This window comes from Trichoderma virens, assembly GCF_000170995.1.
Source record: "Trichoderma virens Gv29-8 chromosome Unknown TRIVIscaffold_74, whole genome shotgun sequence".
Taxonomy (NCBI): domain Eukaryota; kingdom Fungi; phylum Ascomycota; class Sordariomycetes; order Hypocreales; family Hypocreaceae; genus Trichoderma; species Trichoderma virens.
In genome coordinates, this window is record NW_014013675.1 from 156,150 (window position 1) to 178,336 (window position 22,187).

Genomic DNA, 22,187 nt, shown 5'->3' on the forward strand with positions numbered 1-22,187 from the left:
AAGCGGATTTTGTGCAATTTTGTCTTGTCAAATGGATGGGTTTTATGCAAATATTTGGTCCTGTATGGGTGGCTTTGAATGCTGTGTAACCATCGGTGGAGAGAGGGATGGGAGGGGGGAGGGGGTGTCATTTTATTTGCTGGCCTCTTTTTTTTTGGTTGTTTTTTGTGAGTTGTGAGATGTTCATGGGTGTTCAGGTGCTGGATAAGACGAGATTGCGTTTCCCGCATTGACAGGGTTAGTTTTGTCTTTAGTTTATGCCGTCGGATGAAAAAGTCGTGGAGTTTCACCAAAGAGCTGATGTATAGCAGAGGGAGTGCGTGTAAGAGGCCATCGCGGACGCAACATACAGTGCTAATTCCTCGCAGTATTCGTACTGTATGCCGCAAAGCCCGAGATAAAAGGTGGAGTCACGTGTCTCACAAGTTGGGTGGCCCCCACCGGCAGCCTTTCTTTTGCCTTTTGAGTTGGAAATAAGTAAGGGAAAACAAGCTTTTGGATGAGAGCAGGTTAGCGGCGTCGAAAGAAGGATCAGGATCTGCGGGAGAGACACAAGACACAAGACACAAGACGCAAGATAGATCAGGAGACGCGGGAAAAGAGGGAAAAAAGATGGTGTATTACTTCACGTCCAATGTCGTGGAGCCCGCGGGCTTCATCTACGTGGGCAAGGACAAGTTTGAGAGTGAGTTTCCGCTCTGGGCCTCGCTGAATGGATGAGCTGTGAACCCCTGACGCTTCGGCTCTTTGCTTTCGTTGCTTTTTCTTAGACGAGGATCTCATCAAGTTTGGCTGGGAGGAAGATGTCTGGTAGGAGGCTGTGCCCCCCCCTTCCCTTCTCTCTCACTTATTGGTAGCTGACACTCTCTGCTCTCTCTCTCTCTCTCTCTCCAGGGTATGATGAAATAATCCCATCTTCATTTTCTTACCCAGTTGAAGGAAAAGCAATGAGAAATGCTCACATTACGGCTCCCAGTTTCACGTCGACAAGCTCTCCAGCGCCCACATCTACCTGCGCATGCAGCCGGGCCAGACATGGGACAACCTGCCCGAGGAGCTGGTCATGGACTTGGCACAGCTCACAAAGGCAAACTCAATAGAAGGTTTGTCTTTTCAAATCCCATCTACTTCATCGACAACATCAAGACTATAATGATGATGATGATGATGCTAACCGTCTTCACAAAGGCAATAAAAAGGACAACATCACCGTCATCTACACCCCCTGGTCAAACCTCAAGAAAGACGGCAGCATGGACGTCGGCCAAGTCAGCTTCCACGACCAACGAAAAGCAAGCCCTCTCCCCCCCCAGTTCCACAGACCACTCCTCCCCAAGAATAAGTACACGTCTAACCGCGAGCAATCAAACAACACAGGTCAAGCGCGTCCTCGTCCCCCATCGCGAAAACCCCATCGTCAACCGCCTCAACAAGACAAAAGTCGAAAAGAAGCCCGATCTCAAGGCCGAGAGGGACGACATGCTCAAGGAGCTGCGTAAGAGAGAACAGGCTGCCCAGCAGATCAAGGTACGCTACACACTGCCTCGAACAGGGCAACTGTGTTTACCACCATTGGATTGGATCATGATGTGACTAACTTTCGAACTTGACAGAAAAAAGAAGAGCAGCGACAGGCACAGGAGTGGAAGGAAAAGAAATGGCAAAAGGATCACGCGTATGACGACTTGTTTACCGACGAGAACATGGCTGCGTCGAGTAACCAAGACCGGGCGGAGGACTGGGAAGAAGACTTTATGTAAAATCGATTTCATTGCTACAGCCATCATCTGAAGCGGCCAGTAAAAATAAAGAAGAGAAATACAAAATGAATACCATTTCCATAGCTGATTGCTCCTTCAAAAGTAGGGTATACAAAGACTACAGCATTACCAAAAAATTGTAACGAAATCCAAGCCTAATCTATCCAACGCCTTTCTACACGTTGACATCAACCCTTCGATTGCCAATCTTCATACTGTCCATCTGCCTCGTGATCCCCGGCAGCTCAGAAACCTCCAGTATAATCGGGCTTGATGAGGTAACTGGCGTCGCGATTCTCTTTGGGCTCGATGGCTGGCCCACCAGAGCTGGAGGCATGTCATATTCCTCCTCCTCTTCCTCCTCCTCCCCCAGAGCATCCTCATGGTCCTCTGCTAATCGACGCGTGTGGTCAAGCTCTTCGGGGTCGTGGAGCATTACAACAGGCTCGCCACCCGGTAGTCGCACCTCTGTTGCTTCCAGAGTTTGCGCAATGTCAAGGAGCAAAACATCCATCGGGCAGATATAGGCCACATGCTTACGCTGACTCCAGGCTAGCACGTGTCCGCAGAGCTGCCCGTGATGCCGATCGACAATCCAGGCGCCACTGTCTCCCGGTATGCCCAGAGGAATTGAGGGTTTTGAAGAAGGGCCTGATGCCGGAGACGGCGTGCTGGCAATTTGGTACGTATGACTTGGTGACTGGCGTCCATAAATCTTGACGCTCGTCAGGGCTGGCAGAATCTGTCCGGTTTGCGTGCCACTCGTTCGTGCGACACACTGAACCTCAAGACCTGGAAGAGAAGACCATGGTGCGACCGTTGTCGGCCGGAGCATTTTCTTGCCCAGCGTACGCGATCTTCGGTTTGCATCATCAGAAACCTTGGGAATATAATTGTCGTCTGGCAGGCGCCCGTCGGCAAATTCAAAGAGGGCCCAGTCAACCTCGTGCACCAAACCGTTGGCTTGCTTGCGGCGGATACCACTCGAAGCATACACTTCGCCCAGGCTGTATGTGTCAAGATGATCTTCATCTTCAGTCTCAGCATAAGGGTAAAATCCTTCTTCGACGTCATCCAGGGCAGGCTGAGTGACGATGTAGCCATCGCCACATCCAGGCTCTATGCCGGGTATATCACCAGGCTCATTGTACTCTTCGTCTTCCTCGTCTTCATCATCTTCATAGTCGCTAGTGAGGTCCGTCTCAGAATACGGCTCTGATTCTGTGTCGGATAGCTCGTAGGAGAAGTCTTCGCTGTCAAAGCTTCCAAAGGTCGACTCAGGAAGCCACTCCCGGCCGGGAATGGCGCTGCTGCGCATGGTATCAGGAAGACCAAAGTCTCGATCCGGATCATCGAGCATGTGATGGACAGTCATTCCATATATCTTGTCATCGACGATGACGAGGCCGCCAAAGCTCACAGGCGGCAAGTGGCGATCTCCAATCCAAGCTCCAATACTTGCACCGTTATTTGGCCTCTCTTGATACTCAGGGTTCACAGCTTCGGCATGGTCATCATCACCATCATGATTCCCACCGGACCTGCTTCCCCGTGCCATGGATCTCATGATTGCGCCCGCTTGTCTCCGTGATCGGATGACGCTGCCACGGCAAACCTTGAGGCCAAAGCCTGTAGTGTCGTCAAAGAGTTCACTAAGCTTCTTGTTCAGGATGGCACGGACTTTGCCGACCGATGTGCAGACTACCAAAACTGTAGGTCTGGTCTGGTGAGGGCTTGGGCCAACAGACTCGAGAGATATCTCGACCGACTCCGGGTGTTTGCGATAGAATGACTTTAGAGCAGTATTGATCTGTGGCATGAGAATGGAGTTCCATTTCTCCACCACATCAGGAGGCAAGGGTACATGGGGGTATAGTCGAACTTTGGTCTCAGGCTTGGCTTCCTTTGTTTCGGGCTCTGTTCTTCTGTTAGATGTTTTACCCCCTTGATATAAGGGGAGAGTAATGATAACGTACCATTTGTCTCTATGCTTTGATCTTTGGTATAAGTTGGTGCCGGCTGCGGAAGCGGCTTCTTGGCAGGGGTCACAGGCTCTGCAATTGACTTTTTGTCTTTGACGTCTTTCGATGGTCCGGCAATAGCTAATTGGGGGGCTTCCACGGGAGATGGCTCCTGACCTAACCTTTCCTCGAATCCGCTGACACCATCTAGAATGCAGCAGGCTTCCAGGAATCGAGTGACGCGCATTTGAACGGCCGAAAGCAATGACTCCCCTTTAGCCACGCCGGAGAGCTCCTCATCGACTACCTTCCAACAGGCTTGGACGGCCTTCATGTACAACGTACCGCATCTGATAGCCAACGTGTCTAGAGCAGATTCAGGGACAGTCGTGGGCGCTGCACTGGGCGCAAGATCTTCCAGCTTCGTCCACAATCCAATAGATAGCAGTATCATCGCCAAGGAATAGACTTCCAGGACTCTCTCATCAGTAGATTGTGGAAGAGGTGACGCCCGTGCAGCTCGAGGGTCCAGAGGATGCCGCCATATCGAGGTTTCGGGTGAAAACTCTTCAGTAAAGACGTCAAACGATGATAGCACTGGCCGACGAATATCCACATGGCCTTTCTCATCGCCAGGGCCAGCTGCAGTAGCTCTGCTGAATGAAATGTTGGCATCGGATAGGTTGCCGTGAGTTATTCCTCTAGCATGCAGGTCGAATACCGTATTTGTGAGGTTATACGCAAATCGAAATTTTGCTTCCAGTGGTGGTTCTGAGCCGCCGCGAGCAAGGAGATCACTCAGAGTGGGCAAGCTATACTGAGGGTTTTGACTCACTTTGCTGGAAGCGAGAGTGTTGAACGAAGGGGGAAAGAGATATACCAGGCCAAGCCGAGAGTTTTCTAGGTCTTCAAAGTAGCCGAGTAGACGAGGTAGACCAGTCCAAGAACCAGGGGCCCTCTGAGGATCTTTCTGAAGACCGGCCGATAGCTTTTCGAAGCGAGCCATTGGGGGCATAATACCCGTAGTTGAATAGATGGGGTCAAAGTTGGCATACTCGAGCAGAAGAGGGGCCCATGGTTGTCGGGTAGCACCATGGGTTGTAAGCTCGGAGTAGGCTGTCTTGCTCATGTAGACAACGTTTCGGCAAGACGCAGATATCGTGCTGAGTCCATCTTGCATAGGTTGTAGGTGTGTCAAACTCCTAGGGTCGATTTGCTGGGGAGTCTGCATCCGTGTTGACTCGAATGGTCTAAAGTCGCCCTCAGCGGCGGCCGACTTGAAGGGTGACTTAGTCACCAGGTGATTCGCGGCATCAGAAGAGCGCATTCTCGACAGGTCGTAGAGGGTATCAATGGAAGCAGTGAGGTCCCGAATAAGATCCTCGAATCGACCCTTGTCCCATTGGACCAACGGTGCTTTTCGATCTGGCGATGGGCGAACCCCCTCAACAACTCGCTTATAGCTTAGCCATAGAGGTTCAGCTTCCGCAAGGATATCCTTGATAGTGGACATGATACTACCAACGACCTCACTCAGGCCGGCCTTGGAGAGAGACTCATCGATTTCGGCAGACTGGTTGGGATCGGACCACTCCAGTCCCCAGCTGACAAAGCGATCCTTTTGGATGCGTAGTTTGCGATAGAGCGCTTTGATCTCGGGATCATCTTCATGCTGGGCAGGCTCTTTGACAAAATCGCTAGATTTTTTGGTGTCATTGTAAAGACGGCTCAAGCGACGCTGAAAGGGCAGCTGAAAGCCGCCCATTGGCAGAAGTCGTTCCATCTTTGGCTGAGCGAGAAATGGGGAAAGGCTGGATGCTGCTCCCCCCCTATCGCTGCCTATATATTGGAGATTTGCTGTTGCCTGAAGGGGACCCCGTTTGATAAAGTCGAGCGCTTGCTATCAGGCGCTGGGACGGCACCCGGTTGGATCAGGGATACTCAAAGCGGATCTAAGCCGGAATCTCGCCTGACCTTGACGCTGCAGCTGCAGGGCGGATAAGAGTCTGCGACGTTTGATTCAAGCGCGATGCATCGCAGCGCTAAGCAGCGTCACAAATGTCCAAGAGCGGCTGTGACGAGCAATTCGTCAATCGGGCAACGGGGGTCAGTTGGACCTTATGCAGGCGCCTCTCAATGCACCCTCAAGGATCCTCAAGGGACAAATCCAGTGCTACTGTACGGCAGTGAGCACAAAAAAGTGGCAGCAACTCCTCAGAAAGGAATGCGCCAGTGCGGCCTCGAGGAGTCGGATCAGGCAAGCGAATTCTGCTGTCGTTGGCCTCGAGACAGGTCCAAGTCAAACAAGCCAGACAAGACACCTCAGAACGGATTGGACGGGCTAATGCGCGATCCCCCAAGCAACGTTCGTTATCGACTCGAAACTCGCTGCCTTGCGGTGGCACAGACAGGCACGGACATTGGTTGATTGGCAATCCATCCTATCACGTCGCCCTTGTCGGCTCTCCATGGACTCGCTCACGTCCCCGCAGCGCTGAGAGGTGGGGGTTCCAGGTAACCCGAACGAGAACCGGCGAATCCCATCGAGCAAGAATCCTGCTGCCTGGTGTCGTTGGTGGCGACGCTTGGTGCTGATTGGAGGGCCAAATGAGACTGGGGCTGGTTCTTGGAGTTGGCGTGGGCTGGAGATTTGGAGATGCTGGAATGCTTGGAATGGTGGCGAGCGGGAGCACGTGATGTGCTCACATGATTCTTCACATGACTCTCATCCTGCTACCTTCTATACAGATTGGCAGAGTAGACTACATTCTACGATATTTGATGTTGCAACAGTCACGGATTACTTGATCATTGTGCAGGCCATGTGTAAAATGTCAAGAAAAAAGAATACCATATACTATTTTCGTTTCGCTATTCCTATCCCATAAGTACCTGATCATGCAATCACATCATCCCCCCTCGCTTTATTCACCCACCTACGCATACTTGATGGTAAACGCAGGGGACTCGCTTACATCCCAATCCTCCTTCTTCTTCTCGTTGCCGAAAATGCGCAGAGCATGGAAGACGGCCTTGTAGGTTCCGGGAGGAGCAAACTTGTTGTCAGTCAGCTCGCCGCTCCATGAAAGAGGAGTTGCGCCACGGCTCGCCCAGAGAAGAGGCGATCCAGCGGGCTGGCCAATGGACGTGGTATCAAGGAACTTGGTTGTCTTGACCTTGGTGTTCTTAGGAGGAGCTGACAAGAGCACAAGATCAACGCGAACGAGCCGGGAGCCGAAAGCTGGGCTGACGACAAGGGAGGGGAGCACGTCGGTGGACTGAGCGTTGCCTGGGGCGGGGATAGTGAAAACAGTGCCGTTGTCGACAGGGTTCAGATTCTCATCGGTGGACTTGCTGATCCATGAGTCTGCCGGGTAGAGGACCTTCTGCTTGTGAAGGGAACCGGTGAGACCTTGGTATGGGACAGAGAGGGCGCTGCCGTCTGTACCGTTGACTGTGATGTAGCCAGACCACAGGCCAAGGCGCTTTGCGTCAACGCCTCGAGGAGGGGTAGGAAGGACATCAATGGTGATGGACCTTCCAGCAGGGAGAGTCACTTGCTCCAGACCAAGTCTGACGGTGGCGTGAGCCGCAATGGCGTCGTTGGGGAAGGGAGCTGGGTAGGGGCTGTCGCCTGTCAGAGTGTAGAATGTGTTGGTGGGGACGTGGTTGAGCTTGTAGGTGACCCTCTGCTTGCTGGTGTTCTTGAGAGTGATTTGCCTCTTGCGGACGAAGTGGTCAGTGTCGTTGAACGACAAGCTGGATGGAGACAGAAGAGTGGTAGCAAAGGCGGCATCATAGGCCTGGATGAGACCACCACCCTGCTGAGCGACGGGAGCGAGGAAGTTGTAGAATTGGGCGCCATCGTTGAAAAGCTGGGGGTTGGCAGTCGTGGCCAGCAGATTCTCAAGCAGGACAGGGTCGAATGTCTTGCGAGCTTGACCAACCAGAGCAACAGCAGCAGCAGTCAATGGGCAAGCCATTGATGTGCCGGAAAGGGTGGCATATCCTCCCTTAGCGACGGGGTAGGTGGACAGAATGTTGCCGCCAGGAGAGCTGATTTGAGGCTTGACGTCTACCTCCCAGGTAGGGCCCCAGGAAGTGTACGTGCTGAGAGCACCGCCAGTGACCTTGTTGTCGGCAAATTGGATCTGCTTTGTCGCTTCATCCGAGTTAACCATGGACAAGGTAACCGTCTTTCCATCCTTGAGGGCAGCAATCCAAGCCGCACCAGTCGAGTCTTGAACCATTCCGGCGGCGGTGATTTGCGTCACAGTGCTAACATCAACAGCCAGGGCACCAGCAGCGGTGTTGTAATAGAGGAGATACTTGGCGCCCTTTGCAGCGACGTTCTGAGCCTTCTGGACAAAGGTGCAGGTACCGCGACGGACAAGGACGATATAGTTGGAGAGGTCAGGAGTGCTATCAGGGAGAGGATCGCAGGCATCGTTGGGAATGGTGGTGTCGAGTGTCACGGCGTAGATGGGCTTGTTCACTCCCTTCCAGGCTTTGGCGGAAGAGACATAGCCGAACTGCTGAGCATCGCCGTTGTCAACCTTGTAGCTAGAGAGAGAGAAGACGGTTGGGATGTTCGCGTTGTCAACAGAAGCAACAGCGAGAACCTTCTTTCCGTTGGCCGCCGTGCTGGCGTAGAAAAGACCGTGATCACCATCGTTACCAGCAGAGACAGTGCAAGGAACACCGGCATCAACGATACGGCTGACAGCAACAGCCCAAGGCTCCTCCGCCCAACCAGAGGGACCGCCAATGGAGGCAGTGATGATTTGAGCACCATCTTCAAAGGCCTTGTTGTATGCAGCAATCAAGACATCGTTACCAGCCTGTCCTGCACAGCCAAAGACTCGGTAGGCACCGAGAGTGACATCAGGAGCGCCACCGGTGAAGCCATAGGGGTTCTTCTGGGCCGCAATGATACCAGCGACGTGAGAGCCATGACCGGCGCAGTCCATTGGATCATTGTCAGGCACAGGAGTGTTGAAACCGCTGTAGTTGTCACCGACCAGGTCAGTACCGAAGGATACCAGACAGCCTGCGCCAAAGCAGCCGCCAAGAGCAGGGTGAGTGTAGTCAATCTGACACCTGGTAAGTCAACGTCTTAACGAGGAGGGGCAATTTCCTTCTACTTACGCCTGTGTCGATGACCGCAAGCTTGACGCCCTTGCCTGTGAATCCCTTGGCCCGCAGCTTGTCGATTTGGGTCATTTGCTGGGGGGGAAAGTTGCTCGGATCAGTCGGGCTGACGTCTCTGGCCTGGAGGGCTGGAGAACTGCTGCTCGCAACCCACTCGACCTTTGGATTGGGGGCCTGGATGAGAGTGACGGGCCACATGTTCTTGACCGCAGGCAGTTGGGCCATCTTCTGGGCTTTGTCCTCATGGTTGGAGAGATCCTTGAGTTGGACTGAGACACCCTTGAACAGCTTGTAGTTGAACTTCATGCGGGTCGAACCCTCGCCATTGAGCTGCTTATAGAAATCGGCCGTGTCCTATTGGAGTCCCGTCAGCATTGCCACCGCGGTAGGCAAGATGCCCAGTGCCAACGGCTGAGCGAGACTCACCTGATCATTCTCAAACTCGAAGATGTACGCGCCAGGGACGACTTTTGACGGGTGGCCGGAGCCACGGGCAATGACTCCGGATATGGTCGCCAGCAGCGACACAAACAGAGCTGAGCGCACCATCTTGGGCTTTCCAATTGTTTGACTATGGAAAGGCTTTATAGTGGCGCAATGCTTGCAAAACGAAGAGGAGAGAAAATGGCAGAGTGCGCCAGAACCAGAACGTTGCTCTCTGTCTCTTCAAACCGTTATCCAGGGCGACGGGATGTCTCCCAGTATAAGTACTCCCTCCCTCGAGGCCAGGCCGCGGACCCTGCAGCTCGAGCTGCCAAGCATGGCTTGAATCAGAAACACCCTCTTAGGGCTCTGGGGACGGGGTCTTCGTCGCCACGACGACTTAGAACGCCATCCAGGACGCGCTCTCATGCAGCGCGCAAGACAATGACACCGATCGGGGGACCTGAACGTTCACAGGTCCCCTGCCGCTGTGGCGTCAGGGGTTCACGGCCGCCTTCCCCCATGCTAGCCTCATGATAGCGGTAGTATTTTTGTACGACTTGCAGCCGCCAAGATCACTCTCTTGTCTGGGCAGCTCCGAGGTCAGAAATTGAAGCACGCGATGAGGTTATATGCGGGGTCAACTTCCCACACAGGAACGGCAGACCTTAGATCTCAATCGCCACTACCATTTTCACCTACCTCTTTGGGACAGTCGGCCGTGGCGACCAGCCTCATGTCAAGGCTTGAGCCACAGCGATGGGAGGCGGAACCAAACGGCACCGGCCGATGCGGAACGTCTGCAATGAGATGCCCGACTATCGCGTATTGCCCGTACTAGAACTACACCTCTTTATCAAAGCAGTCTACGAAAGTTCTACATAGCACCAGTAACACTCGGAAGTAGTGCTACGGGTCACAAGCGTACAGCGTTATCAGGAGGCAGCAGACGAGTGCCTTTACTTGTGCGCGATCTACGGAAGCAATGTTCCTTCGCGTGCATCCCGATAGTATAACAAACAGCAACATCGGCTCTCCACCGCGCCCTTGCTCTACACGGCAGAGAATATGTCAAATCAAAAGCCCGGCCGCCTAGGTAGCATCTAGCCGTCGGCAGGCTCCGTGAGGCATATTAACAAGTGGGGGATGGAATCCATGGAGGATTTTCGGCAGGCCTCGGTCGAGTAACACGGCATCAATAGATGGATATGTTTACCTATGTAGGTATGTTTAATGCGGCTACCAGTATCACAAGAGAGCGAGCGATTGATGCAAGAACCCGCAGAGCAGTGTATTGCAGCGGCCTACGGCACAGGGCTCCGCTACTTGGGAGAGGCTGTCGGCTGATATGCAGGTCAAGCTCGAGGTAAGCTTGATTATTAGCTATTATTGCCGACAAGAACGGCTCCGCCCTCGGTACGGAGCATCTATCGTCTTCGTTGCACCACCGCCCCTGTAACCTACGCAAAATCTCGCCAGCGAAGGCAACGCGAGAACAGACCAATATTTCGAACGGTGTGGTACCTGCTTCTGGCAACTGGTTCTCAAATCATCATGGGGAAGGAGTGCCGAAGAATAGTCCAGGCCCTGAGATAGGGGTATCTGCGAATAGACGTCGCGATCATTGAGCCAACAGCCTAATGAGTATCTGGATTACAGCTACGCAGTAGAGACGAATGAAAGCATGCAACAGCTCTTCCAACAGTGCAGCGTCTAACCAGAAAATCCTCCCCCGCCGGCTTGGCGAAGATATGAGTTGGCTTCGCACACAATCCTCAATCCCTGCCAGGACAAAGTTCCCTTATCAAGCCTCTCAGTTGTGGCTAGTCGAGGACTATTGCGGACTTTTGTATCTGCTCTTGGCTCGTTCGGTAAGGTAGGAAAACAGACTTCCCAGTCGGTGCTAATTGTGGCTGGCATCAGCAGGACCTTTTTTAACCTTGCCGCACGCCAAGATAGTGCTGTCTTAATATTATGGGGCGGTCCTGAAATCGGAGCCATGGAAACTAATCGCTTCGTCTACAGTAGAAATTGCATGTGCTAATGAAGCAAGTATAATTCCGACTATGCCCCGAGATGCTCCTTGGTGTACTAGGTGAATTATCATCGCGAGAGTGAATATGAATGGCTTCTCGGAGTACACTGTCGAGCACAGAGACAGAAAGGACGGCATGACGATCGGCAAAGTGCAGCGATCCCATGGACGCCCGCCAATGGCAATCGCATAATCAACTCAGGCCAAGGCTCCCCCGTCTTGAACCATCCTTGCTGAGAAACTTGGCCAAGGCCGCCGGACATCAATCAGATGCTCTCATTGGGAGCCCGAGGATATGCCCAAGATGCACCGGAAGACATAATAAATAGCCTGTGTCCTGGAACCGGAGCAATTTCAGCACAGGCACAGGCATTGACCAATATCTGGACAAGTCCATCGCCGTGACGCTACCCCAGATTCGGCACTCGAAAAAAGTCCCCTGCTAGGCTTGAATCAATCCACCAGGCAATTTCGACGCGGTGGGCCTTTGGCGTGCCAAGAGGAGCGACAAAGATTCCATGCTTCTGCCGTGGATGATGGCGATAGTCGGATGCTTTCTTGGCTCATCAAACGCCATTTCACAGGAACAAAACTTTGCTTTGGTATGGATCAATTATGCCGCCTTATGTTTATGAAAAGCTTGCAATCGTCATAGCGCGTCGTTATTGTATTCGATCCCGGCCGAAAGAAAGTTTTCTGAAAAGCCTCTTTTCAGGAACAAGAGAGATACAAGATAACGCTTCATTCTCCCACATATCGAAGTACATATAACATCATAATTGCAAGATCCATCCGTATACGGCTGTTCTATATACTTCGCCCGTCGAGCTGATTCGACCTGGTGACATGGAAATGGATTCCCAATTCCAGGGTAATGGCAAAGGCCATCAAGCAAGGCCCAAAGTCGCCAGCAGCCACCGAACTTTCAATGAAAGCCAATCTCCTGAGGCTTTCACCCCGTGATTCATTCTGCGCCTTGGCTTCTTTATATCTTTTTTGATACTTTATTTTAAGGGGCGCAATACCTCTTCGCTACAATATCTGTCCTCTAATGGCTCTGGCGGTCTGCTTCTGCTTCTGCTTCTGCTTCTTGATTCATCATGCGACGTTTTTCTCACAGAATCGCCACCATGTCTGACCAAACGCCGACTCCACGCCCATTATGGCTACGCCTGCCACCAGAACTACGAAGAATGATCTTAGAAGAGCTATATCTATTATCTCATGAGCAAGCGGAAGGAGACTCTCAACAGCGAAAACGCAAACGGTCTGGCTATGTCACTGTCTGTCGAGAATGGCAGTTTTTCCTTGAGCCTTTCCAATTCAATATCTTTACATTGCATCAGTCAGATCTCGCAGATTTTGATAAAATCCTGCAAGGCCATCGTAGAAGGAGCGTGAAATTCATCTGGCTTCGCTTGGAGCTCCCTAAATACGATTGCAATAGCTGCGGACAGCAAGAATCCCTCAGGGAAGTGAGAATAAACGAGATTCTCTTCACGAATGCCGTTTGGAGCCTGTTTTCCATATTATCTTCATGGGTAAAGGGAGGCGACAGTGGATCTGATGGAATAACATTGCAGCTCAGCGCCCATTCTCCAAGCGATGCTCTCCACTATTGCCAGGAACTTAAGAAACGAATCGGTTACACTGGATTCTGGGGCCTTGCGCCTATGAAACGAAACCAGATCCTCAGGAATGAGGACTCTCACGGCTGGAGACGAGGGCGGCAGATCTACCCACCCAGAGATGAAGCCAAACTCAGAGTCTTTGGGCATCCGAGGGGCTTACGCTTCGATTTCCGCGCATCTCGGGCACGGAGTCTGGGGAGCTTGCCCAAAGTCAAAGTTGTCAACAAGTTGCACATTGCTCGCCAATTCTACCGCCATTTTTCCATACCAAAGGCCTTGGAACCTATTATTAAGAGTTTGCCCCAGCTTGAGAAGCTTGTGTATGAGCCATGGCGGGGAATCAATACACGGAGATTCTCAGGCCCGGAAATAAGGGACACGCAGCATACTCATCTATTGCAAAACGTCGTACGACGCCATAAATGTTTGAGGTCAATATCTATATTTGAGAGCTTCAGCGGCGTAATCCACGGTCCAGGAATTAAAAAACCAGACGTAACCTTGGGTCGCAGTTTTGCAGATGCAAGCCTGAATCTCAGTGAAATGTTTGCTGCCGTTAACGTGGACGCCAAAGATGTCTTCTACGCATTTTGGCCAGTCAAAAACCCAAGGCTCGCGCCCAGCATGACATGGAGTAAGATGGAACGCATATGTCTTTCTTCCGGGCTACTCAACCCTACGCACTACAATGACTTGATCCAAGTTGCAGCCTCGGCGGCGCTCAACATGCCAAAGCTTCGGTGTATGGAGCTATGGAACTGCGGTATGCACAGTTCGTGCATATTCAGATACTATGAATGTCAAAAGGGGCAGCACATACGAAAGGTGCGGCTGCTGAGCACATGGCATGGAAAACTTAGCAAATCGGTGGTTTCTCGCTGGCGGGAGGTGGCGGATTCCGCGGGCGATGAGCTCAATGTGAAAATGGATTATCTCGATTACAAAGTGTTTGATGACTATACTGCCGTCATTCAATATCTGTTTCTGAGGAGGGAGCTATTGACGGATTTCTCTCTTTGGCAACTGGTCTACCAGCAACATTTAGATAACCCGAGTTAGTCACACTCCGTAGTATCTCAATATATTACAATACAAGTTGTCTCTGTATTTTTCTGATCAAATGCACCATACCAGTGTGTATTTTGCCACTACTGGGACTTTCGACTAGAAGCAATTGATGTGAACGACTCCCCAGAGTATTCGCGTAGCTTGAATATAAGATTGCCAGCTGTAACAAATACACCCTCTTCTAAATACATCTACCCAATTCTACTACCCTAAAACTGTTATTATATATTTACCATTTGCTCCATAAGCTACTTGAAGATAGCCTCTACGGGCATAGAGCTTTTACGTAGGGCGATAGACTGTGTCTCACACTTTTGACGTTGCCTGTTCTTGCACGTCTTGAGTCGCAAAGGAAACTACAATACAACCTGCGCTCGAATGGATGTATCGAGACAGCCTTAACTCTAGTACAAATAAATAGATCCCATGACTATTGCCCTTACCAGTGCTTCTCAGAAATATCCACGGTATTCACATCAACGCCATCCTTGAACCATCTCTCCGCGTCGCTAATCTTCACGTCATTTCCGCTCATCTGACGCTTCCTCATCAACCCATTCTCGGCAAAAGTCCAGTCCTCAAGCCCATAGGTGCGCCACCACTGGCCTGCCTCATCATGCCACTCGTACCAGAACTGCACCGCAATCTTGTTGTCTGTAAAGGCAAAAAGCTCCTTTCGGAGTCGGTAGCCGTCCTCCTTGCTCCATTTATCGGTGAGGAATTCCTTAATTTCGTCGCGGCCTTGTAGAAACGTGCTGCGATTGCGCCAGATTGAATCCGGTGTGTATGCCATTTTCACGGCATCTGGGTTTCTGCAGGTTTCTGGTAAGTAATTGCGATTAGAAGGAGAGGACGATGTGGGATATACGAACCTGGTGTTCCAGGCATCTTGAGCGGCTTTGACTTTGATTTGAGCTGTCTCCAGTGTGAATGGCGGATATGGAGCTCGTCCCTCTTGTGCAGCCATTGTGATGATTGTAAGATTGGAAACGCAGGAAAAGGGTGTGTGGCTTATTGGAAGTTGGTCGTAGAGGTGATTGTCAATGTCAAAGCTATTCCGTTCTTTTCCTCTCTTTATATACAATTCAACTTGTCCCTTTTCATTTTTACAATTCATTTCATCCCGAGTTACATCATAGATAATTACTTTCATCCTTAGCGGGCGGCATCGCAGCGGCAAGACGGTCGGCCTGGCTGTCGGCACTTATGGAGACTGCGCCATTTCCGCGGGATCCGCACAAAAGTCTCAAGCACCGTGGCGTAAGCAGGGAAGCTGAAAGCAATGGAAAGCTTAAACAAGGTGATTGCATACCAGTTTTAGGTTGCGTCATTTTTGCTGTCTTGAAGAAGTTGAGCAACATGTCTTTGCAACTCTGAGAGACGCTTCAAGTTTTTGACAAATGCTTACGAAATGCGCCAGTGGAGATACGAAATGGCAGTTGTCATCTTACCGGGTGCCTGTAGTCTACAAAATAGTCAAGTTAACGTTACTGGATGACTGCTCTACAGGCGTTATGCAGTGGGGCTTGAGCATGTACAATCATTCGCTCGATTCCCGTTCCTGGCAATTGAAGACAGAGCATCGATATCACAGATATGATAGATGAGAGGCATTGTTACTTTGAACCAAAAGTCTCAATTCTCAACTTCCTAAATAACCCCTCGCTAAATCTCATGTATGAACTAATACAATTCTTATGGCGGCACATTCAAGCCATGTGCATCCCAATTCATTCAATGGCCCTTTCCTTTAATGCGCTGCCTCAGAGTCGTCCTCAAGCAGTGAGAGTGCCAGCCTCGATGTTGTTGCCAACGGGGTCGTGGAAGAAAGTAGCGTAGTACTTGGGGTGAATTCCAGCTCGGATTCCGGGAGCTCCATTGTCCTTGGCACCGTTTGCGAGAGCCGCGGTGTGGATGGCATCAACTGCATTAACATCTGCGATATACCGTTAGCAGCTGCATGAATTCAATTCACTCCGTAAGGAGCGACATGTCCAGGGTAGGACACTGTTTTTACTTACCGGCAGCAGCGAAAGCAACGTGGGCGTTGGAGGTCTTTTCTCCAGCAAGAAGAACGAACTCGGGTCCGTTGATTCCAAATCCAACCATTCCCTCAGGGAAACCAGGAAGCTTCTGGAGTCCAAGAGTCTTCAGGACAGTGGTGTAAAACTCAACAGTGGGAGCAAAGTTGGCCTTTGCGACGTGGAGGAGAACGTGTCCGATAGGCATTTTGAAGGTTGGAAAGGTGGAAGATTGCGGTAAAAGTGGTTGTAAGTGTGTTGATTCTGTTGATTGGTCTTGAGTGCTTGTTGTGTGAATTGAGTTTCGATTCCAGAGAGGAGAGCATCATGGACTTATATACATGATTGCGAGATGGCTCATTGCTCTGAAAGTCAATCCAATCGAGCCACATCAACACACCCGACGTCAATATCCGGCTAATTACAAATCCAATAAGTTGTCTGTCCCGCAAATAGCATCAAAGATTACACATCTTCTCGACGCCAGTTTCCTCTCAGCTGAAATGCGAGTTGCCGGCTGCTTCACTCCCGCTGGGCGGAAAGGATCAAGCTATCCGGAGTAGCTTAAACAGCAACGCTAAGCCCTGCCTGGAAAAACGTACCCTTGTCAGCTCTTCGGAGCTCTTCGGGAGTTACGAGCGGTTCACTTTGCGGCATCGAGGGCGGGCGCTAAGCTTTTTCAAGGGACCAGTACCCTGGCAGGTTTGACATCAGGTTGCAATAGAGTTATTCTGCTAGTTTGGAATCAATCGACGAACCTCTCGCGTCTACCGATCGTTTTGGCCTAATACGAAATAGCAAAGTCGTGGGGAATAGCCTATCTGTTCCGATTATGATGAAGTGGTTCGTATATAACATGGAAATGTAATCCGCGTGGATCTCAGATACTAGCATGTTATTACAAACGAGATCCTTCTCGACTAGATACATACTGTCCCCTCTTTTATTTTCTTTATCTAGTTTAGCAAAGCGTCTTCCAGTTCATTCTCTGAAACCAATCGACAAATATTTCCTTTGGCATTATATGTCGTCCGGATGGAGGTTCGGATTGAGTACACACACTTGTATACCAATCTTTCCATCTTTCTGCTGTAGCAAGGGTAACCTTGGCGACGGCAATCTTGATTGCCATAAACAGCTCAGCTTGAGATACTGTCGACAACCCCTCCGCTTTAATCATAAGGATTTTCGAAGCAATTGCCTGCGCTGTCTCTTCACAGGAGGCATTCGCCACAGGATCTAAGCAGAAGAGCATACGGTTTAGTATAATAGACACGGCAAAGCTGAACCCCAGAGCTTCATGCTGCCTATCTTTGTCTATCATTTCATTGGGGCAGTCATCTATGGTTGCCTCAAAGAATTTTTCATACCAAAGTGAAATTTTGAGACGAAGCTGATGCAAATTGTTCACCACATCATCAATCACGTCGGTCGGAGTGTCATGGCGCGTAACGCACACAATTTGCGACGCCTGGTGGAAATATTGCGGCACGCGGCATACCTTTGTCAAAAGTGATACAATGGGTTTGCTCCTATCGGAGAATAAATTGTCATTTGTGGGGAGGGAGCGCAATGCAGCCTGCCAGGGGCCATCGCTTAAGAAACAGTTCTGGTTGACGTTGAGCGCTTCGTGGAACTGGATGTGGTTTTAGTAATCACATCACTTCTCTCCAATATTTCGGGAAATGTCAAATTAAAGAGAGGGGCTTACGATCTGTCCAACATGAGATAGCAGCAGTGCTTTCTCGAAATCGGTCTCGCAGCGTCCTGGGCCACGAAGCTGGATCAACGCAGTCGCCCCCGTAGAATGATATCTCCAAGCGTGTTCGGTCGACATTTTCAACAGCTGGGGGATTCATAAGTAACCAATAGCAGTGAAAACCTCTTCTCTATATGTATCAAAACTCACTTCGTATAATCCAAGTAATTGAGTAGCACAGAGCACGTCTGGTCGAAGGCATGCGTTGGGACACTGTAACTCGGCTTGAAGAGCTGCCAATGCACTCGCGTACAGCTTCAAGATGCTATTGGATACCGGTTCGGAAGGGGAAGAAAGCCATTGTTGAGCTCTAGCGGCCACACACGCGGCAGCCTTGTCTAAAGCGCCGTTATGCCCGATCCGGCTCGGCAAGTAGTTCAGGTACGACCAATTCCGATGGCCGAGGATATCAATCAACATCGTGGGCTTGCTGGCCAGGGAGCTTGCCGTCGAATAGCCAACGTGGAACGACGTCAACTGAGATAGGTCTAGAAGATCGAAGTTGTATCGTCTCCTCATTTTCTCGTATGGGGAGCTAGCGAGATGAGCAGGAATGACAGCTTTCACTGAAACTCGATGATCAGCTTTGCCATCACTGACAGGCAGTATCTCAACTGGATACTGTATTAAATTGTGCTTTCCATAGCCGCCTCGTTTCCGCCTTGCTTGGGCGACCTTGCTCATGGCCTGTTTCCGTATCTGTTTCCTCGCCTGCTTGTCGTCAGGCTGCAGCCCATTGGTTGCTGTTATGAAGACATGAGTAAAAGTCTGCGACATGGTGTCCATGTCTGTGCTTGCGATGAGAAATCAATATTCCCGTGTATACCGAGTGTATGTTCAGGAATGATCAGAAATACGGGGACCATCCGAAGATTTGAAGGAGCAGTTGGTGAGCCTTCATTTGAGAGCTTGCCACCGAGACGGTTGTCGGCAGCTAGCGTAGAAGAGCAACTTCGTGCAGAAGCTTGGAGAAAGAAGCGGGTTTGGTGGCGCTGATTGTGGGGTGATAGCGACAAGGATATGACAAGGGTACTGTTTTCCATAACGGGAATGGTTTGTGATATCGTGTTTGATACGGTGGGAGGAGTTGTATTAATAAAAGAGCATGATGGACGGACGCTCATCGTGTCGTTTTGTAACAATCCCGAGATAATGCCATGAGGAGCACACGGCAATTTTGGTATAATCAGGTCCGATTCCTTACAAATACATTTCATCAGCATTAAATCTTTGACAGGATTTACTCCTCATACAGTTCCATGAAGCACCCACCACTCTGCACGATAATACTTGTGTAAGCGACTTTTACGCCAACTATGACATGGAGTTCAAAGCATCAGCAGATACGCCTGTTTCTCAGAGTAATATCACAATGGGACTAAGAAGTCTAAACACTTCGACTTGAACCCGCCGAACACGATCTACCAAGGTGTAAGTGGTAGGTGCAATATTCCCGTTGGCAATCCTCAAGACAGCAGCCACATCACATTTGCAATATTAATTATTAAATATATAGGACGAAGCCTTTACAACAGCAATCTCCTAATCCTTAACCTTGATGCAGTATATCCCACCTCTCCCTTTCTCATAACTCACTTTAACCGTGTCCCCAAGCCTCTCAAATATCCTCTTTTCACTCTCCATCCTCGCGCCTCCGGAAGAGTCAAGCTTCCACAACAACGGCTGCAATGCCGTCGCCAAACCAACGCAGCTATGATCCCTCACCGTCACCTTGCTCGCCACTGCGGCTGCAATCACCGCCAGCAGCAGTTGCAGTCCCACAGTCAGGCCCAAGATCAAATGCACATAGTACCACTTGTTAATGTCGAGCTGAATCCCCTTCAACGGTAGCAATCCCGGGGCATTAACATTGCTATTGACCTGGGCAGTGATGGCAACAACACCAACAGCAAAGGAAGCCATCAACTGGCCCATGCCGGTCACATTGCCTCCCTGAGTTGCTCCGTAAAAGGACTCTGCCGGATAACTCTGGAACTGAAAATGTCTGGTGCTGTTTGAGTTGACTCCAAAGGTCGACGCGCCATAGCCCTGGAGCGCAATAGCCGAGGCAGCGAGCGATGTGACATTGACTCCGACTTCCTGCACCGGGTTCTGGACGTTTGTGACTGCTCCAACGGTGACATTGCAGTTGTAGAACCACGGATCCGTCGAGGATGCCTCAAATGCCAAGATGTGCCCCCAGTTTGGCCCGGAGCCGCGATCGGGGTCAACCATGAAAGTCGTCTGAGCTGCTCCATTCAAGGCGGGAATCGCAATCACGGTCCGGTTCGCATCGTCAATGACAATCGTTCGTTGGGTTCCATCTCCTCCCTTGAGAACCTTCCACGACCGGCACGTTGCCTGGGTCGAAATCGATCGATTCGTCGCCACCATCTGAAAGTATGATAGGTTATCCGGCGTTGCCTCGTAGAAGATGTACTGGCACGAGTTCCCGCTACAGTACATCAGATTGGCGTCTGTATCAAAGAGCATGCCAGGCTTGGGGATCTCATCAACTCCGCCAAATCCCCAGGCAAGGGCAATGAGGCCATAGCTGTACCATGAGTTAGCTGATGCATTCCTTCATACTTGTTCTCGCCCTTTCTTGTTTCCTCCAGAGACGCACTTGTTTGCTGTATATCGCAGGGCACTAACAGCCTGTGAATTAGACGACAGTACTTTATTTGTCTGGATATTGGTCATATCCGGCACCGCGACGGTTCCAGGCTTCGTCACGTCTATCGTGTCCGCTTGATTGATGTTGTAAGTCAGGCCAAGAGTTGCGACGGCTATTTGCGAAGCCTACGTATTCCATTCGCAATTAGTTAAATCGCTCGCGATACACCTCGTCAACGGCAAAGAAGATGATGAATGTCACTCACCACATTGATCAAGACCCAGAACAAAACATAGACCCTCACCCAGTTGCGGTGTGTTACGTAGCCCAACGTGAAGAGACTGCTAAAGTTTTCGCTCTGTAGAATGCAATCGGTCTGTACCATCGCAAGTACATTAGCCATTACGAATTGCCTCGCGTGCATCGAGTCTTGTTTACCTCTTTTGGTGTCCACTCGTACCAGCTCAAAACCCACCATCTCAATTCCCTCACCATATGCTTCATCGAGCTCGCAATATTGAGACCTAGCGCAATCGAAATCGCTATAATCAACGTGTTGAACTCGTTCTTCTTTTTGCTCAACATGACCTCCTGTATTGAATACCGCCACAGCACAAGATACACTCCCACAACCAGCAGCATCGTCATCGCCCATCGCAAGAAGCACGCGAGAAGCAGCCGCTTGAACTGGTTCTTCCGCTTGAAATGCTCAATGGAGAAGGCATCGCCGCGGCCTTCGCTGCGCCAGCTGTCGCTCCGCAAGCTCATCAGCGTCGGCGAATGTTTAATCGCCGTGACAGCCGCACGCATCTTGATTCTGTGTTTTCCCTCGACCGGAGCGCCCGCACTCGTTGGTGAGAATTGATTACATGTTCGTCTCGGCTTGGCTCGAGGATTCTTGGAGGCAGCCAATTTATGAGAGGTTTCCTCGCCTCCGCGAGATATGTCTCGAAAGGGAAAGTCACTCGTGGAGCAAAGAGAGGAAATGAAAACAAAATTGAAACGACGGAAGCCCTGACAGAAGTGGTCCGGCAGAGCTGAAGCGTTAGAGTTCAGGTGGCACTTTTACAAACTCATACTAGTTACTAGGCGGCAGTTGTCGAAACTACCAAGAAGAAGAAACACTAGAAGCAAAAGACCGCACGTTCCCGCTGTTCCAGACCATACGCCCTTGCTAGACGGCAATGCCAATCTGAGACATGTTGTCTGTTTTCATCTCAATTTTGGCTCTTACTCATATGAAAAAAAAAAATCGTGGCAGTGCTGGTTTGGAGCCATACTGGATAGGGCTCGAGCCGAATCGCGATAGCCGTAAGGCTAGCCTTTCCAAGTCGCCGAAAGGGGTAGATTCGGCTGATCGGCTGACTTCCTTGTTCATTTTCTTACGATAATCTCAATTCTCTTAATAATAGCTGTCAGAACTGTTGTTAGAATATAACAACGTTGGCAGCTCTCACTGCAGTCTTGGTAACTCTGAGCGAGCTGTCTTGGCTGTCTCAGTCAAGGCACGGTGGCAAATAACCAATCATGCCTCAATCTCTAATTAGTCACAGCTACAGATAGAAAAGAGCTTAGGTAACTTACAGCAGTTATCTTAGCTGGAATGGAACAGCTATCGCACGGGCCAGCAACCAATACAGTCCGTTGAGCAATCCGGCAGCGCCGCCATCGCCAGTGCGTACGCGGCGCCCGTTCCTTCATCTCCATTGGCACGATTTGTGTAGCAAACTTGGTCCGTGAGCATAATCACTAATTTAGACG

The 22,187-nt window shown here is 50.6% G+C and overlaps 8 protein-coding genes across 8 annotated transcripts; 2 read left to right on the plus strand and 6 right to left on the minus strand.

Annotated features, from left to right (window-relative positions):
• Positions 1 to 612: 612 nt before the first annotated feature.
• TRIVIDRAFT_51742 (uncharacterized protein) lies at positions 613 to 1,760 on the plus strand (the record flags this gene model as incomplete). The annotated part of the gene is made up of 6 exons (XM_014099890.1): positions 613 to 685; positions 771 to 805; positions 953 to 1,103; positions 1,189 to 1,312; positions 1,362 to 1,527; positions 1,614 to 1,760. 6 exons carry the CDS (start codon positions 613 to 615, stop codon positions 1,758 to 1,760), a joined length of 696 nt encoding a protein of 231 aa, XP_013955365.1.
• Positions 1,755 to 5,504, minus strand: TRIVIDRAFT_83649 (uncharacterized protein; the record flags this gene model as incomplete). Its single annotated transcript, XM_014099891.1, has 2 exons — positions 1,755 to 3,677; positions 3,737 to 5,504. 2 exons carry the CDS (start codon positions 5,502 to 5,504, stop codon positions 1,936 to 1,938), a joined length of 3,510 nt encoding a protein of 1,169 aa, XP_013955366.1.
• A 1,050-nt stretch (positions 5,505 to 6,554) lies between these two features.
• TRIVIDRAFT_230947 (uncharacterized protein) lies at positions 6,555 to 9,455 on the minus strand (the record flags this gene model as incomplete). The annotated part of the gene is made up of 3 exons (XM_014099892.1): positions 6,555 to 8,814; positions 8,870 to 9,226; positions 9,299 to 9,455. 3 exons carry the CDS (start codon positions 9,419 to 9,421, stop codon positions 6,658 to 6,660), a joined length of 2,637 nt encoding a protein of 878 aa, XP_013955367.1.
• A 3,038-nt stretch (positions 9,456 to 12,493) lies between these two features.
• TRIVIDRAFT_3116 (uncharacterized protein) lies at positions 12,494 to 13,846 on the plus strand (the record flags this gene model as incomplete). Its single annotated transcript, XM_014099850.1, has 1 exon — positions 12,494 to 13,846. A coding segment is annotated over one exon (1,353 nt), but the record flags the coding sequence as incomplete, so codon positions are not given.
• A 622-nt stretch (positions 13,847 to 14,468) lies between these two features.
• On the minus strand, positions 14,469 to 14,996 carry TRIVIDRAFT_51849 (uncharacterized protein; the record flags this gene model as incomplete). The annotated part of the gene is made up of 2 exons (XM_014099893.1): positions 14,469 to 14,841; positions 14,902 to 14,996. The coding sequence occupies 2 exons, from the start codon at positions 14,994 to 14,996 to the stop codon at positions 14,469 to 14,471; spliced, it is 468 nt and encodes a 155-aa protein (XP_013955368.1).
• Positions 14,997 to 15,804: 808 nt separating this feature from the next.
• Positions 15,805 to 16,258, minus strand: TRIVIDRAFT_51781 (uncharacterized protein; the record flags this gene model as incomplete). The annotated part of the gene is made up of 2 exons (XM_014099894.1): positions 15,805 to 15,965; positions 16,051 to 16,258. 2 exons carry the CDS (start codon positions 16,256 to 16,258, stop codon positions 15,805 to 15,807), a joined length of 369 nt encoding a protein of 122 aa, XP_013955369.1.
• A 753-nt stretch (positions 16,259 to 17,011) lies between these two features.
• TRIVIDRAFT_202212 (uncharacterized protein) lies at positions 17,012 to 18,586 on the minus strand (the record flags this gene model as incomplete). The annotated part of the gene is made up of 3 exons (XM_014099895.1): positions 17,012 to 17,686; positions 17,762 to 17,896; positions 17,960 to 18,586. The coding sequence occupies 3 exons, from the start codon at positions 18,584 to 18,586 to the stop codon at positions 17,012 to 17,014; spliced, it is 1,437 nt and encodes a 478-aa protein (XP_013955370.1).
• Positions 18,587 to 19,483: 897 nt separating this feature from the next.
• TRIVIDRAFT_125836 (uncharacterized protein) lies at positions 19,484 to 21,125 on the minus strand (the record flags this gene model as incomplete). Its single annotated transcript, XM_014099896.1, has 4 exons — positions 19,484 to 20,363; positions 20,436 to 20,611; positions 20,692 to 20,802; positions 20,865 to 21,125. Coding segments are annotated over 4 exons (1,428 nt in total), but the record flags the coding sequence as incomplete, so codon positions are not given.
• Between the last annotated feature and the right edge of the window lie 1,062 nt (positions 21,126 to 22,187).